Raw genomic sequence first — 11,853 nt, 5'->3', positions numbered from 1 at the left:
GAAACTTTACCCTTAAAAGAAGCCAGATTTGCTCTCCAAATTATTTACAAAAATATACTTTCCTTTAAAACAATCATTTGTGTATTTGAAGACATTGACATGTCTACTTTGCTTTTCTTTACCAAGAGAAATTCTCTACATCTTTGAATGCAGCCTAGCATTACTGGCTCATAAGTATACTTTTGACTACAATAACAGTTTTACTTTCTTTTTTATAAACTGCTGCTAGACTGTGGTGTTCTGAACTACTATAAATTGATTTCATGTTTCTAATTTCAGGACTTTGCATATATTTCCATGAATCTCTACCATGAAAGGTTTAGCTAATGGTTGATAGTAGAAAGCTCACCTAACTTGATAAGAGGTTACATACAAAAAAAGGGGAAATATGACAATGTTTACAACTAAATTTACTGGAACACCTATATTTCTGTTACGTGGGTTTTCTAAGATTTCTTTAGAAACGTGTCTTTATTCTTTTTCAGAAGAGTTAAGAAAGCAAATAAAATTCTGTTTAAATATCACAAATTTGAATTTTGAGTCCTGTGCTAACTTTAGGTGCTCTGTGACTGCTGTGGACTCAGCCTGGTTTCATGCCTGTTTACAACTTGGCATCAGCTTCCCTTCTCAGCATATCTCTCAGGATTTTCCAGCTACACTAGAAGTGGAGTTCTAGACAATTTCATTTTTCTTCCTTTTCTTCAGGTCTCTCCTTTTTCTTGATAGCCCTTGCCAATAAATTCACCTGGTAAACTCCTACTCACCTTTTAGGACCATACCCATATATGACTTCCAAAAAGTCTTCAGAAACTTCCCCAAGACAATTATTGCCCGCTGTTCATTCTCTAACAGACTCCATTGTGCCAATTCCCAGTGCCTTGCTTGATTGAAAGTGAATAAAAATCCTGATTTAATAAAGGAGGTATACAGGAAATGTACTGACACAATACTTAGGGAGGGTTAAAATAATACAGCCACATAAAAGATAGAATGACAGCTTGGGTTCTAGAAGATCCAGGTCCTACTTACAAGACTCTCTTCACCTGACTTGTCTCACTTTACTCTGTTAGCTTTCTCCTGTCTTACCTCAAACTGACTTTCTCATACTGAGAAATACAGCTCTTGATAGTATTAGGTTGGTGCAAAAGTAATTTTTGTCATTACTTTTAATGGCAAAAACTGCAATTAATTTTGCACCAACTTAATATCTAAACTTTAAATTTCTCACCATATGCTAACAGGGAAAAAGAATGACCCTTTTGTTCAGAACTAGTTTGAGAAATACCAGGGAAATACTATACTGTGCCACCAGAGGGGCAGAATACTGATTGGCTTGGTTTAAGTAGCCACCATCATTGTACCATGGTACTATAGATGGAGAATCAGAGTTATCTAAAAGAAAAAAAATGGTATCTAATGAAGACATCTGGATGTCAGGGCATGTGGAGGTACAGTTTTCGAGAGAGGGTGATAGTAAAAAGTGTGCCAAAAATTCCATAGATGTTCATTTTTACCTATTTATTTACATCTGTTTTGGTAACTAGGCTGTGAAATACTTTAAGACAATACCTATACCTTAAGACAGTGACCCTGCCTTTATTTTCCAGGGACTAAAAATGCATTAGGTCTAAAACCTAATAGACCTCAATAGATATTATTATTTTTTAAATAACTGATATGGTTTGGCTCTGTGTCCCCATCCAAATTTTATCTTGAATTGTAATCCAAACTGTAATTCCCACATGTTGGGAGAGGGACCTTGTGGGAGGTAAATAGATTATGGTGGCAGTGTCCCCATGCTGTTCTCATGATAGTGAGTTCTTATGAGATCTGATGGTTTTACAAGGGGCATTCTCCACCTTTGCTCTGCACTTCTCTCTCCTGCTGCCATGTGAAGAAAGATGTTTTTGCTTCCCCTTCTGCCATGATTGCAAGTTTCCTGAGGCCTCCCCAGGCATGCTGAATTGTGAGTCAATTAAACCTCTTTCTTTGATAAATTATCCAGTCTCAGGCAGTTCTTTATAGCAGTGTGAGAACAAACTAATACAATAACACATGTGTTTAGTAACATACTTATGAATAACTTGTGTTAGGAAACTTATACTTTTATTGTTAGTATAATCTTCAGGGTGTTTGGAACTTTGAGCAGTCAATCTTTACAGTTAAATCTAGAAGCAAAAAAATAAGTCAAATATTTTAATAATTGATTTCATAAGAAAAAATGTAGGGAGAAATATTTACATATATGACCAATTTAATGATTTGCATTTGTCTCCAAAGTCAACTTTGAATTTAATAACCAGGCTTTTACTTTCGGTTATAAAGTGATGGATAAATCTTTTCAATAATGTTTTTAGATTATATTCATACTCTTTGAAAATATGAATAATTAGCTTGGTGGCTACTTTACTAGACTGATTTGCCTTTTAAAACAATTTGCACCTATGTTTCTGATAGTACGTTTCTTTTGTATTCTTTCTTGACCCAGTGAATATTCTGAAGATTCAAATGCTGTTTTTGGTGGATTTGCCTCCTGCAGGAGGGTGCACACTCAGACCACTCATTTGTCTTATATCATCCAGATTGACCAGTTCATCATTGACATCCTCTGTGATGTGTATGTCTGAATAATGGCATTTGGTTTTTCTGTGCCTAGCTGTTCTGGTTCTTCCAGTTCTAGGAAATGTTGTTTTTTGCTTTATCTCCTGTTTACTTGGGGATCTGTGTTCCTGGAGATGTAGGCATGTGGGACTGTTACAGTGTCTTCCTGCTTGGGAAGCACCTTCACTTTTAGAAGGACACTTGGGTCTCTTCCCAGCAGTTGAAGAAAGCTTCACATATTGGACTGTGGTTGAAGATGGCCTCCCATAGTTTGATTCATTGCCATGTGCGTGCTTTTCTTTTGAGGGCTCACAGCATATATTCTGGGTAAAGTGTTCACTTCTGTGACTTCCTCTCAGAGAGAGATTACTCGATTCTCTGCTTACAGATCTCTTTCTAGATCCAACACACCAGGATTTGGATCTGTGAGTATTGGACCTTGATCGTCTTTGGATTCTTCTCCTGGAGTGTGAACCAGTTTCTACAGATTGGGAGAGTTGTCTACACTTCATCCTCTTTTTTCTGAAAGAACTCAGTTTCCTGCCATCTCTCTCAGGAGAAAAGGCATTTTCTGAAATGCAACTCCAAGAGGGGTCTCTCTCTCTGGATTTGCAACTTTTCAAGGATCTTTCTCTGGACAGTCTTTGAATGGTCTTTGGTGAAGGATCTGAGTATTCGTTATTTTCTTCTTCTTTTTTCTGAAAGTTTATCTTCTGGCCAAGGCTCAAACCCTTTCTTTCTCTCAAACTATATTTCTGTGGATGAACCTGATTAGAAATTGCGGGGGTACTGAAGGTGTGTGCGGTTGTGTCACTCTTTCCCAGATCGTGGACATGATCAGGAAACAACTTTATCCCTTCTGTCTTTTTCTCTTGAATTTTTTTGTTGCAATTCAGTAAGCCTGGGCACCTTTCCCTTGGAGTAACCCACTTCTGGAGTATATTATTCATAGAAATGGTGCTTTTGTGGTCACTTGATTCTGCTTTGTCTTTGATTCCACCATAGATTTTGCTTACTGTTTCATCATAGACTGGTGGGATTTCAGATTTCTTCAAGGAAAAGTTACCATTTGGAAACTGTTTCAAGCCTGACAGGGGCCTCTCCTCTTTATCCCATTGACCTTGGGTGTTTTTAGACTGCTTTGTATTATGTTGAGATATCAGTAGAGTGTGATCCTTAGGCAGAGGTGAAACAAGAGCTGATACAAGGGGCTTCTTGTTTACATATGGTGAAGCAGCAGAGCATTGATAGATGGCTCGCTGGTCATAGGTATCCATGTTGTAAGGTGAATGAACAAAACTAATAAACTCATGTAGGAAATGGTGGGTGTGTTGTAAGAGATAAGGTTCCAGGAGGTGAATGAAGAACTCACTGTCCAAGTCATATTCTGTGATGTGATGGAGGATGGTGGTTAGGATGTTCTTCACTGTGTAGCCATAATTTCCATAAACAGCTGTTAGTTCCCGTTTCAGCCATGGAACCAGCCGGTGTAGGCAACCAGGGTTTCTTTTAAAATAATTAGCCGTAAAGTGCTTATGAGGTTTGTAGCCTCGAACATGCGTCACCCAAATTCCAGAATAATACAGAGCTCTTCTGAACTTCATAACCACCTGATCTCTAAAGTAGCTCAGGGACATGGAGTTTGGCTGGAACTTCCCACTATCCCCAAACTCTCTCAGTAACTCTTGGATAGTCCGCTCTCTCAACGGCTTGATTTTCCTTTTGATATCCTCAAGGCTCCAAATGGGATGATTGTTTTGAGAAGAACCCACATAGCTTTCCTCATCTGAGGGAAGAACTGCTGAGTCTTCTTTGTTATCACTCTCTGGCTTGGTGAGACAACACTGAGAAGGAAAGTACTGCATGCTAGAAGAAAGCATGGATTTCTTCCTTGATCTTGAATGTAAAGAGCCATTACCACTCTCATGGGAACAGGGGTTCCAATCAGACTCATTCTGAGGACGCTCTGAACAATTAGGACACTCACAGTCAGATGAGAGATCTAATGACATTGCTGTTATATTGGATTATATATTTCACAGTCGAATACGAGAAAGATTGGCTCAAATCAATTCCTCACTTGCCATGAAAAATGTCTTTTAAAAGCACTCCATTCATGTTTTCATAATACATTTTATCTCCATGGAATAAATGGAGAATAAAGTTAAACAAACTATTCCTTAAATTAATAATAATGTGCTCATAAAACCCATTGTAGATAAGGCAATGGGGATACAGGCATAGGTTTTCTTTTTCTCTCTCAGATTAGTTGTTGCAAACTCTGAAAAGCAAATTAGAAATAAACATCAAAGTTTAAGTACTATATTCTTTGATTTAGCAATTCTAATTCTATAAATTTAATCTAGCTGTTGGAACCATATATATGGAACTTATATATGTGTGTGTGTGTATATATGTTGACTTTATTTTTGTAACAACAAGAAACTGAAAACAACTTAAATATCCATCAGTAGGGGACTTGTTAAATAAATGATATTTCATTCATAGTATTTAATATTATACAGCCATTCAAAACATGATGCAAAGTACATGTTAATATAAGAAGATTGCTGAATACATTTTTAAATTAAAAAGCTTATATAGAAGTATGAAAGACTGTTATAAACTCTTAAACAGTAAGCATTAATTTCTGTTAGCATTGTGAACTCAAAACCTGAAAAGTTTTTCTATTAGGAATAACAAAATAATGCTAGCTATAATAATTATGTATATACATACACACACACATATATGTGAGTGTGTGTGTGAGAGTGTGTGTGTGCATGTATGTGTATGCTAAGTTGAGAGGAAATAAGCAAGATTGCCAGACATTAAAGAACCAGAGATAATGAGGAATCCAGAAAAGGAAGTGGGTTCTAATACCGCTAGTTATCCATATCTGGTGTTCTTGCGCTTTAATTCTGATAGAACTGATAGCTGCAGATGATCAGAGACAAAGAATGGATTCTGTTGAAGGTTAAATATTTAATAGGAAACCCCTCCCTAAATCTGTGTATCCAAATGTTTACAGTCTCGCAAAAAGGCGAATTTGAAAAAACAAAAAATCACCCCACAAAAGAGTCAACAAGAAATCTTAGAAGTGCTATAACTAGAAACAAGTCAGTGTGTTTGCAGACTAAATTCAAACAATCAGTTTTCTTAAAAATCTCAAGAGCATAATTTATTTTGAGTTCCATACTGATCCCAGGCAACTAGTATAGGCAAAGCCTAATTTTCTCTGGAGGAATACAGCTTAAACCCAGGTCTCATGACACATTTCCCATAAATTAGTTCACAATCAAAAATCACAAACAAACAAAAAATTGGTCATCATATGCATTAGTCCACAGAAATAACAGAGAGCAAATTTGGCTCCTAAAGGAACTGGAAAATTATACATTGAGTATGTTCAAATAAATAAAGGTGTTTTGAAAGTGTTATCCAAAAAAAGAGTGTATAAAATATGACAAAAGGGATTTGAAACATAACCAGATAGCATTTCAAGAAATAAAAATATAAATATTGAAATTTTAAAATGAATGGATAAAATACACACAAAATAGACATAGATGAAGAGGGTTATTAGTACATTAAGATGGAGATCTGAAAGAATGCATAGAATGCATCACAGAGAGAAAAAGAGATGGACATTTGGAAGATAAAGACAACTTTTAAGTAAGACTGTTTAAGATGTTTAGGAAATAATAGAGAAAATGAAGGAAAAGTAATATTCAAACATATCTAACAACTTTCTGGAATGTGTAAAATAGGTAAATCATCAGTTTCAGAATTATGATAAATTCCATGTATAATAGCTAAAAAGAAATCCCCTCTAAAATAGATCAAAGTAAAACTGTTGAACATCAAAGATGATGTGACTGCCCAGTTGTAATTATATAAATCAAACAAAAAAAGACTATATCTTCAAAGTACCGATTAAAGCAAACCTGTCATCTTGGAAATATATATCCAATGGAAATGCCTTTCAAGGATTAGTTCAAAATTTGAATTTTGAGAGAAAGACATTTGTGAGAAACTAAACCCCAAAAAAGTTAAAGACCAACCAACCCTTTCTAAAAGAACATGTGAAAGATGTAGTTCAGAAGGAAAATTGTACAAAAATGACTACAGAAGGAATTGATGAGATGAAAGACAAAATAGTAAACAAAAATGGTAAAAATATGGATCAATCTAAGCAAGACATGTATAAAACAACATTATAAATGTCTATATTGTGGGATTAAAATGAAAATAAAGCTCCAATATAAAAAAAGTTGGAAGGTGAGTAATTGAACTCAAAACATTTTAGTTTTTGTTTTATTATGAAGCTTAAGATATGTATGAAATTTAGACATAGTTAAATATATATATTAAAATATCTACAACAAACACTAAAATAATAGAAATGGGCTACATACAAACTTGTAAAAAGGAGAGACAGTGGAATTAAAGAGGAAAACATCAATGAAATTCAATATAAAAATAAAATAAGCAAGTCAAATAATGAATAAAATAGAATTTCATATGTAAATTTTAAAATAATAAATATAAAATTTAAATAGACATTCTTATGGGGCAAAACTACTTGTAAAGAAATCAATGGAATTGACAAACTCTGAAATGAAGATAGTGTTTCTTACCAGGTGTTAGAGAGGGAGATAAATGCCATCAAGAAGAGACATGCAGAGGTCTTCAAAGGTGGTAGATGTGTTCTATTCCTTAGCCAAGGGGGTGGGTATTATGCATTTACTTTATTGTTACTATGTAAAACTTACATATGTTACACATCTTTTCTAAGATTTAATTAAAATTTTAATTCAAAAAAGATACACAGCACACGCTTGGATATATACCGAAAATTTCTGGACAGCTATACAAAAGATGCCAATATAGATGTAGATAGTTGAATTTGATACAAGGACAGGAAAATAAAGCTTACATGTAGTTTCCAACTTATACTCAAAATGTAATTTTTTAAACCATTCACATGTATTATTTTCCTAATTAAAAAACTAGCTAAAAATAAAATCATATATCACATAAAATACATCTCGAAATCTTGGTCTACACATTTTGAGCATTTTGGGCTGGCATGTTTGATGAAAAATTGCTCACATTTTTAATAGTTAATATTTTTCATTTAGTTTGATTTCTCATTATCTTTGACAATTTTCCCATGATATAATCTACTTCTAGTTTTTTATTTTTATTTTTATTTTTTGAGACAGAGTCTCACTCTTTCACCCAGGCTGGAGTGCAGTGGCACCATCTTGGCTCACTGCATCCTCCGCCTCCCAGCTTCAAGTATTCTCCTGCCTCTACCTCCTGAGTAGCTGGGATTATAGGCACCTGCCATCACACCCGGCTAATTTTTGTATTTTTAGTGGAGACAGGGTTTCACCATGTTGGGCAGGCTGATCTCGAACTCCTGACCTCAGGTGATCTGCCTGCCTCGGCCTCCTTAAGTGCTGAGATTACAGGTGTCAGCCACCGTGCCTGGAAAACTTCTAGTTTTTTAACTCATAGAATACTAGAGTTGGAAAGAACTTCAGAGATTATATTGTGTAGTAGTTTTCAAGACTTTTGAAGGCAAAGAACTCTTGTAATAAAATCATACTGTGCAACACATTAAACATAACTCAGTCCTGTCTCTACCTCCCAACTTCCTCAGCACTGCCCACCTCACCCCATGCATGGTTCTCCAATACATCTCCACTAAATTATTAGGGTCACAATGGAGTTTAGCTTTATAAAACTCTCATCTACTTCACATCTAACTAGCGCAGAAATCTGTATAACCCATAGCAGATTGTTACCTGGTTTCTGTTCCAATTCTGCCTCACAACTTTAGGTATTCTTAGACATGGTTCATTGCATTTCGCTGCAGCTTGGTCTAAGGATAAAGTTTTTCCTTGCTGCTAGCTAAAATCTTTTGTTATATAACTTCAAATTACTAGGCCAAACTGTGTCCTGGCTCAAATTTCCCATTCTTCTCCCTAGCCACACTAATCCCTTCCACCAAACTATGAGAGTCTCTCACATGTGAAGGCAGTTAGCTTATGGCCCCACACGACACAACCCTCTGACCATAGCAACTGGGGTCTCTGTCCTGGCCTCCCCAATTTGGAACTACTTTAGGACCTCTTCCATCTGTGCCCTTTCACAGAGGGGAGGAGCTGATGAAACTAAGGCTGTCTGTACTCCCTTTGCCCCATAGATGATCCTTCTGTTTTCTAGAACTCCTAAATTTCTTGCCTAAACAGTCCTTCTACGGCCTGCACTAACCTCATTCTAGGTCTATCCTCAAGGGCAGACCACATGGTCAACATACACAAACCTAGAGTAGAGAAGTGGACATCAGGTGAGTGGATGGAATTTGTGAATGGAGACTGGAGTGCAAGAGGCTACTTATGATGCTAGATATAAAAGGGACAGGATGCAGATAATGAGGTTTTCCATTTGTACTTTTACCTCAACCCCCACAAATATTAAGAGCAATCCTACTCTCAAAACTTATTTTTCCAATCTTTTCATTTCTACTGTCTTCCAGCTCAATTTTTTTTTTTTTTTTTTTTTTTTTGAGACGGAGTCTCGCTCTGCTGTGCAGGCTGGAGTGCAGTGGCCGGATCTCAGCTCACTGCAAGCTCCGCCTCCTGGGTTCACGCCATTCTCCGGCCTCAGCCTCCCGAGTACCTGGGACTACAGGCGCCCGCCACTGCGCCCGGCTAGTTTTTTGTATTTTTTAGTAGAGACGGGGTTTCACCGTGTTAGCCATTTTATGATAGCTAATCCAATTCCTGCTAATACTAGGTTGCTAAATAAAAAATAACCTGTGTCTAGATCCCTCTAAGTTAAACAGTTTTAGTGAATTATTAATTTTTAAGCAAATATAGCCAAGCTGATTGCCTAACTTCCATCCCTTCTGTTGAGGTTTCAAGCCATCCTTTCCAGAGGTAATGCTTTCACCAAGTCTTCATTCACCTTGAAAGTAAAAATGACAGAAATTTACATTATTTAGCAAATTTACCTCCTGGAGGATTCGGAGGTATCCGCAGTCATTTGAGCTTTAGCTTGCTGGATTATTTTGGTTGTAGTGGATCACCTCTGTTTTGTTTGCCTTAGAGACAGAATTTAGAACATAGGGCAAGTTCTGCTATGGTCTAGGCAAAGAGAGAGCTCCAAATTTTCTATGAAGCTTGGCATATTTTGTTTCCCAGCACTGTCCCAAGTGCCTTTAAGATGCAATCCTGAATAAAGTGGGATTCAAATCCATGACTTAGAGGGTGCCGGAACTCTTTGTTTCAGTAGACCAATCAGAGCCAATGTTCTAACAAGCAGTCTGATTCAGAAGAGAGCAACAGTGCTTGGTGCAATATCACTTTTCCTGATGAATGAATTCTCCAAAGTAAAAGCTGCTGATGTCCTAATAATATTTGGATTTAAATTATTTGATAAGAAAATTGTCACTTTCTCTTGAAAGTTATGAATAAACCTGTGAGCATGTATGTGAGGTGGGTTGATCAACATCTTGGTTGTTTGTGTACCAACATTTTGGACTCAAAATGATACAAATTTGTTGATTATTTTTTCAGGCCCTTTACTCATCCGTGGCTAAATACCAGTTAATACAAAAAACAAAATTGGAAGGTCACTTAAAATAGAACATTTTTCTTTTCTGTTGCTTTTATGACTGATAAGCTCGCTTAAAGTTTAGTCATGCTTACCCAGGTTATTCAACCTCTCTCAGATCCAGAACGAAACCAGTTTAGCTCACAGGATATTTGGAGGGATTATATGAGCTACTCTGTGTTAGTGCTTGGCATCTAATAACAGTTCAATAGAACAGACATTTTAATGTTATTTTTAGCGTGCTTCATTGAGAATGCCCAAGACAGTGCATCATCTTTTATAAAAATTGTGTTTTGTGTGATTTTTTTGACCCCAAATTGATACCAATTCTGTTACCCCTGTAACTTTTAGGCAATATAGAACCACGTATCTTCATACCTATGTCAGCAGTATGTAGAGGAAAGAAGGGTACCGAAATGAGTTTTTGTTCTAGCAGTACCCCCAGCACATACCCATACACTCCCTGTACCTCAGCTTACTTACCTGTGAAATGAAGCTTGTAGAAAGGTTCAGGCCAGGTACAGTGGCTCACGGCTGCAATCCCAGTACTTTTGGAGGCCGAGGTGGGTGGACCACAAGGTCAGAGGTTCGAGATGAGCCTGGCCAAGATGGTGAAACCCCGTATCTATTAAAAAAAAAAATACTGCGTGGTGGCGGGCGCCTGTAGTCCTAGCTATTCGAGAGGCTGAGGCAGGGAATTGCTTGAACCCAGGAGGCAGAGGCTGCAGTGAGCCGAGATCTCACCACTGCACTCTACCCTGAGCAACAGAGCGAGACTCCGTCTCCAAAAAAAGAAAAAAAAAAAAGGTTCAAACAAGATAATAGGTGGTAAAAATACTCTGTAAAATACAATAATTAGTAACAAAGTGCACTCAGGAGATAGTCCCCTGTAGACAGTGTCTAGCACAGTAAAAAATACTCAGTAAATATCCTTCGGAAGAAAGAAGGAGTGGGTAGAGCTGTAAAGAGAACAAGAGGGAAAAACAAAGGGAAAATTCATAAGGGAGGGACATTAAATTTTCTCTTTTTTATTCATACATAGTAATTAATAATTAATACTTATGGGGTACTTGTCATATTTTAATACATGCATACTATCTGTAATGATCAAATCAGGGTATTTGGGATATTCATCACCTCAAATATTATTTCTTTGCATTGGGAACATTTCAAATCTACTTATTTTGAAATATACAATATATTGTTGTAACTGTAGTTATCCTACCGTGCTATTCAAATCCTAGAATTTATTCCTTCTAACCGCATGTTTACAACTATTAACCAACCTCTCTTCACCAACCCGCCACCCACATTCTTCCAAGCCTCTAGTAATTATTACTCTACTCTGTCTTCATGAAACCAATTATTTTAGCTTCCACATATGACTAAGGACATGTGATATTTTCTTTCTGTGCCTGGATTATTTCACTTAACATAATGATCTCTAGTTTCAGTCATGTTGCTGTAAATTACAGGATTTTATTCTTTTTTTATGTCTGGGTAATATTCCATGTGTACATATACCACATTTTCTATATCCATTCATCTGTTGATTCCTTATCTTGGCTATTGCGAGTAGTGCCACAGTAAATTTGGGAGTGCAAACCTCTTTTTCTGTATACT

The 11,853-nt window shown here is 36.6% G+C and overlaps 1 protein-coding gene across 1 annotated transcript; it reads right to left on the bottom strand.

Annotated features, from left to right (window-relative positions):
* Window positions 1-2,084: 2,084 nt before the first annotated feature.
* Window positions 2,085-9,712, bottom strand: LOC105481005 (E3 ubiquitin-protein ligase Topors-like). The gene is made up of 2 exons (XM_011740249.2): window positions 9,629-9,712; window positions 2,085-4,882 (listed from the first exon to the last, which is right to left on the bottom strand). The coding sequence occupies exon 2, from the start codon at window positions 4,611-4,613 to the stop codon at window positions 2,505-2,507; it is 2,109 nt and encodes a 702-aa protein (XP_011738551.2). The 5' UTR covers window positions 4,614-4,882; window positions 9,629-9,712; the 3' UTR covers window positions 2,085-2,504.
* Between the last annotated feature and the right edge of the window lie 2,141 nt (window positions 9,713-11,853).

Source organism: Macaca nemestrina, chromosome 14, assembly GCF_043159975.1.
Source record: "Macaca nemestrina isolate mMacNem1 chromosome 14, mMacNem.hap1, whole genome shotgun sequence".
NCBI lineage: Eukaryota > Metazoa > Chordata > Mammalia > Primates > Cercopithecidae > Macaca > Macaca nemestrina.
Note: the sequence above shows the minus strand (reverse complement) of the source record. Positions and strands in the feature narration are given on the sequence as shown.

Bases quoted from the DNA above. Each gene is read 5' to 3' on its own strand.
- LOC105481005 (XM_011740249.2), bottom strand. From the start codon at position 4,613: ATGTCATTAGATCTCTCATCTGACTGTGAGTGTCCTAATTGTTCAGAG.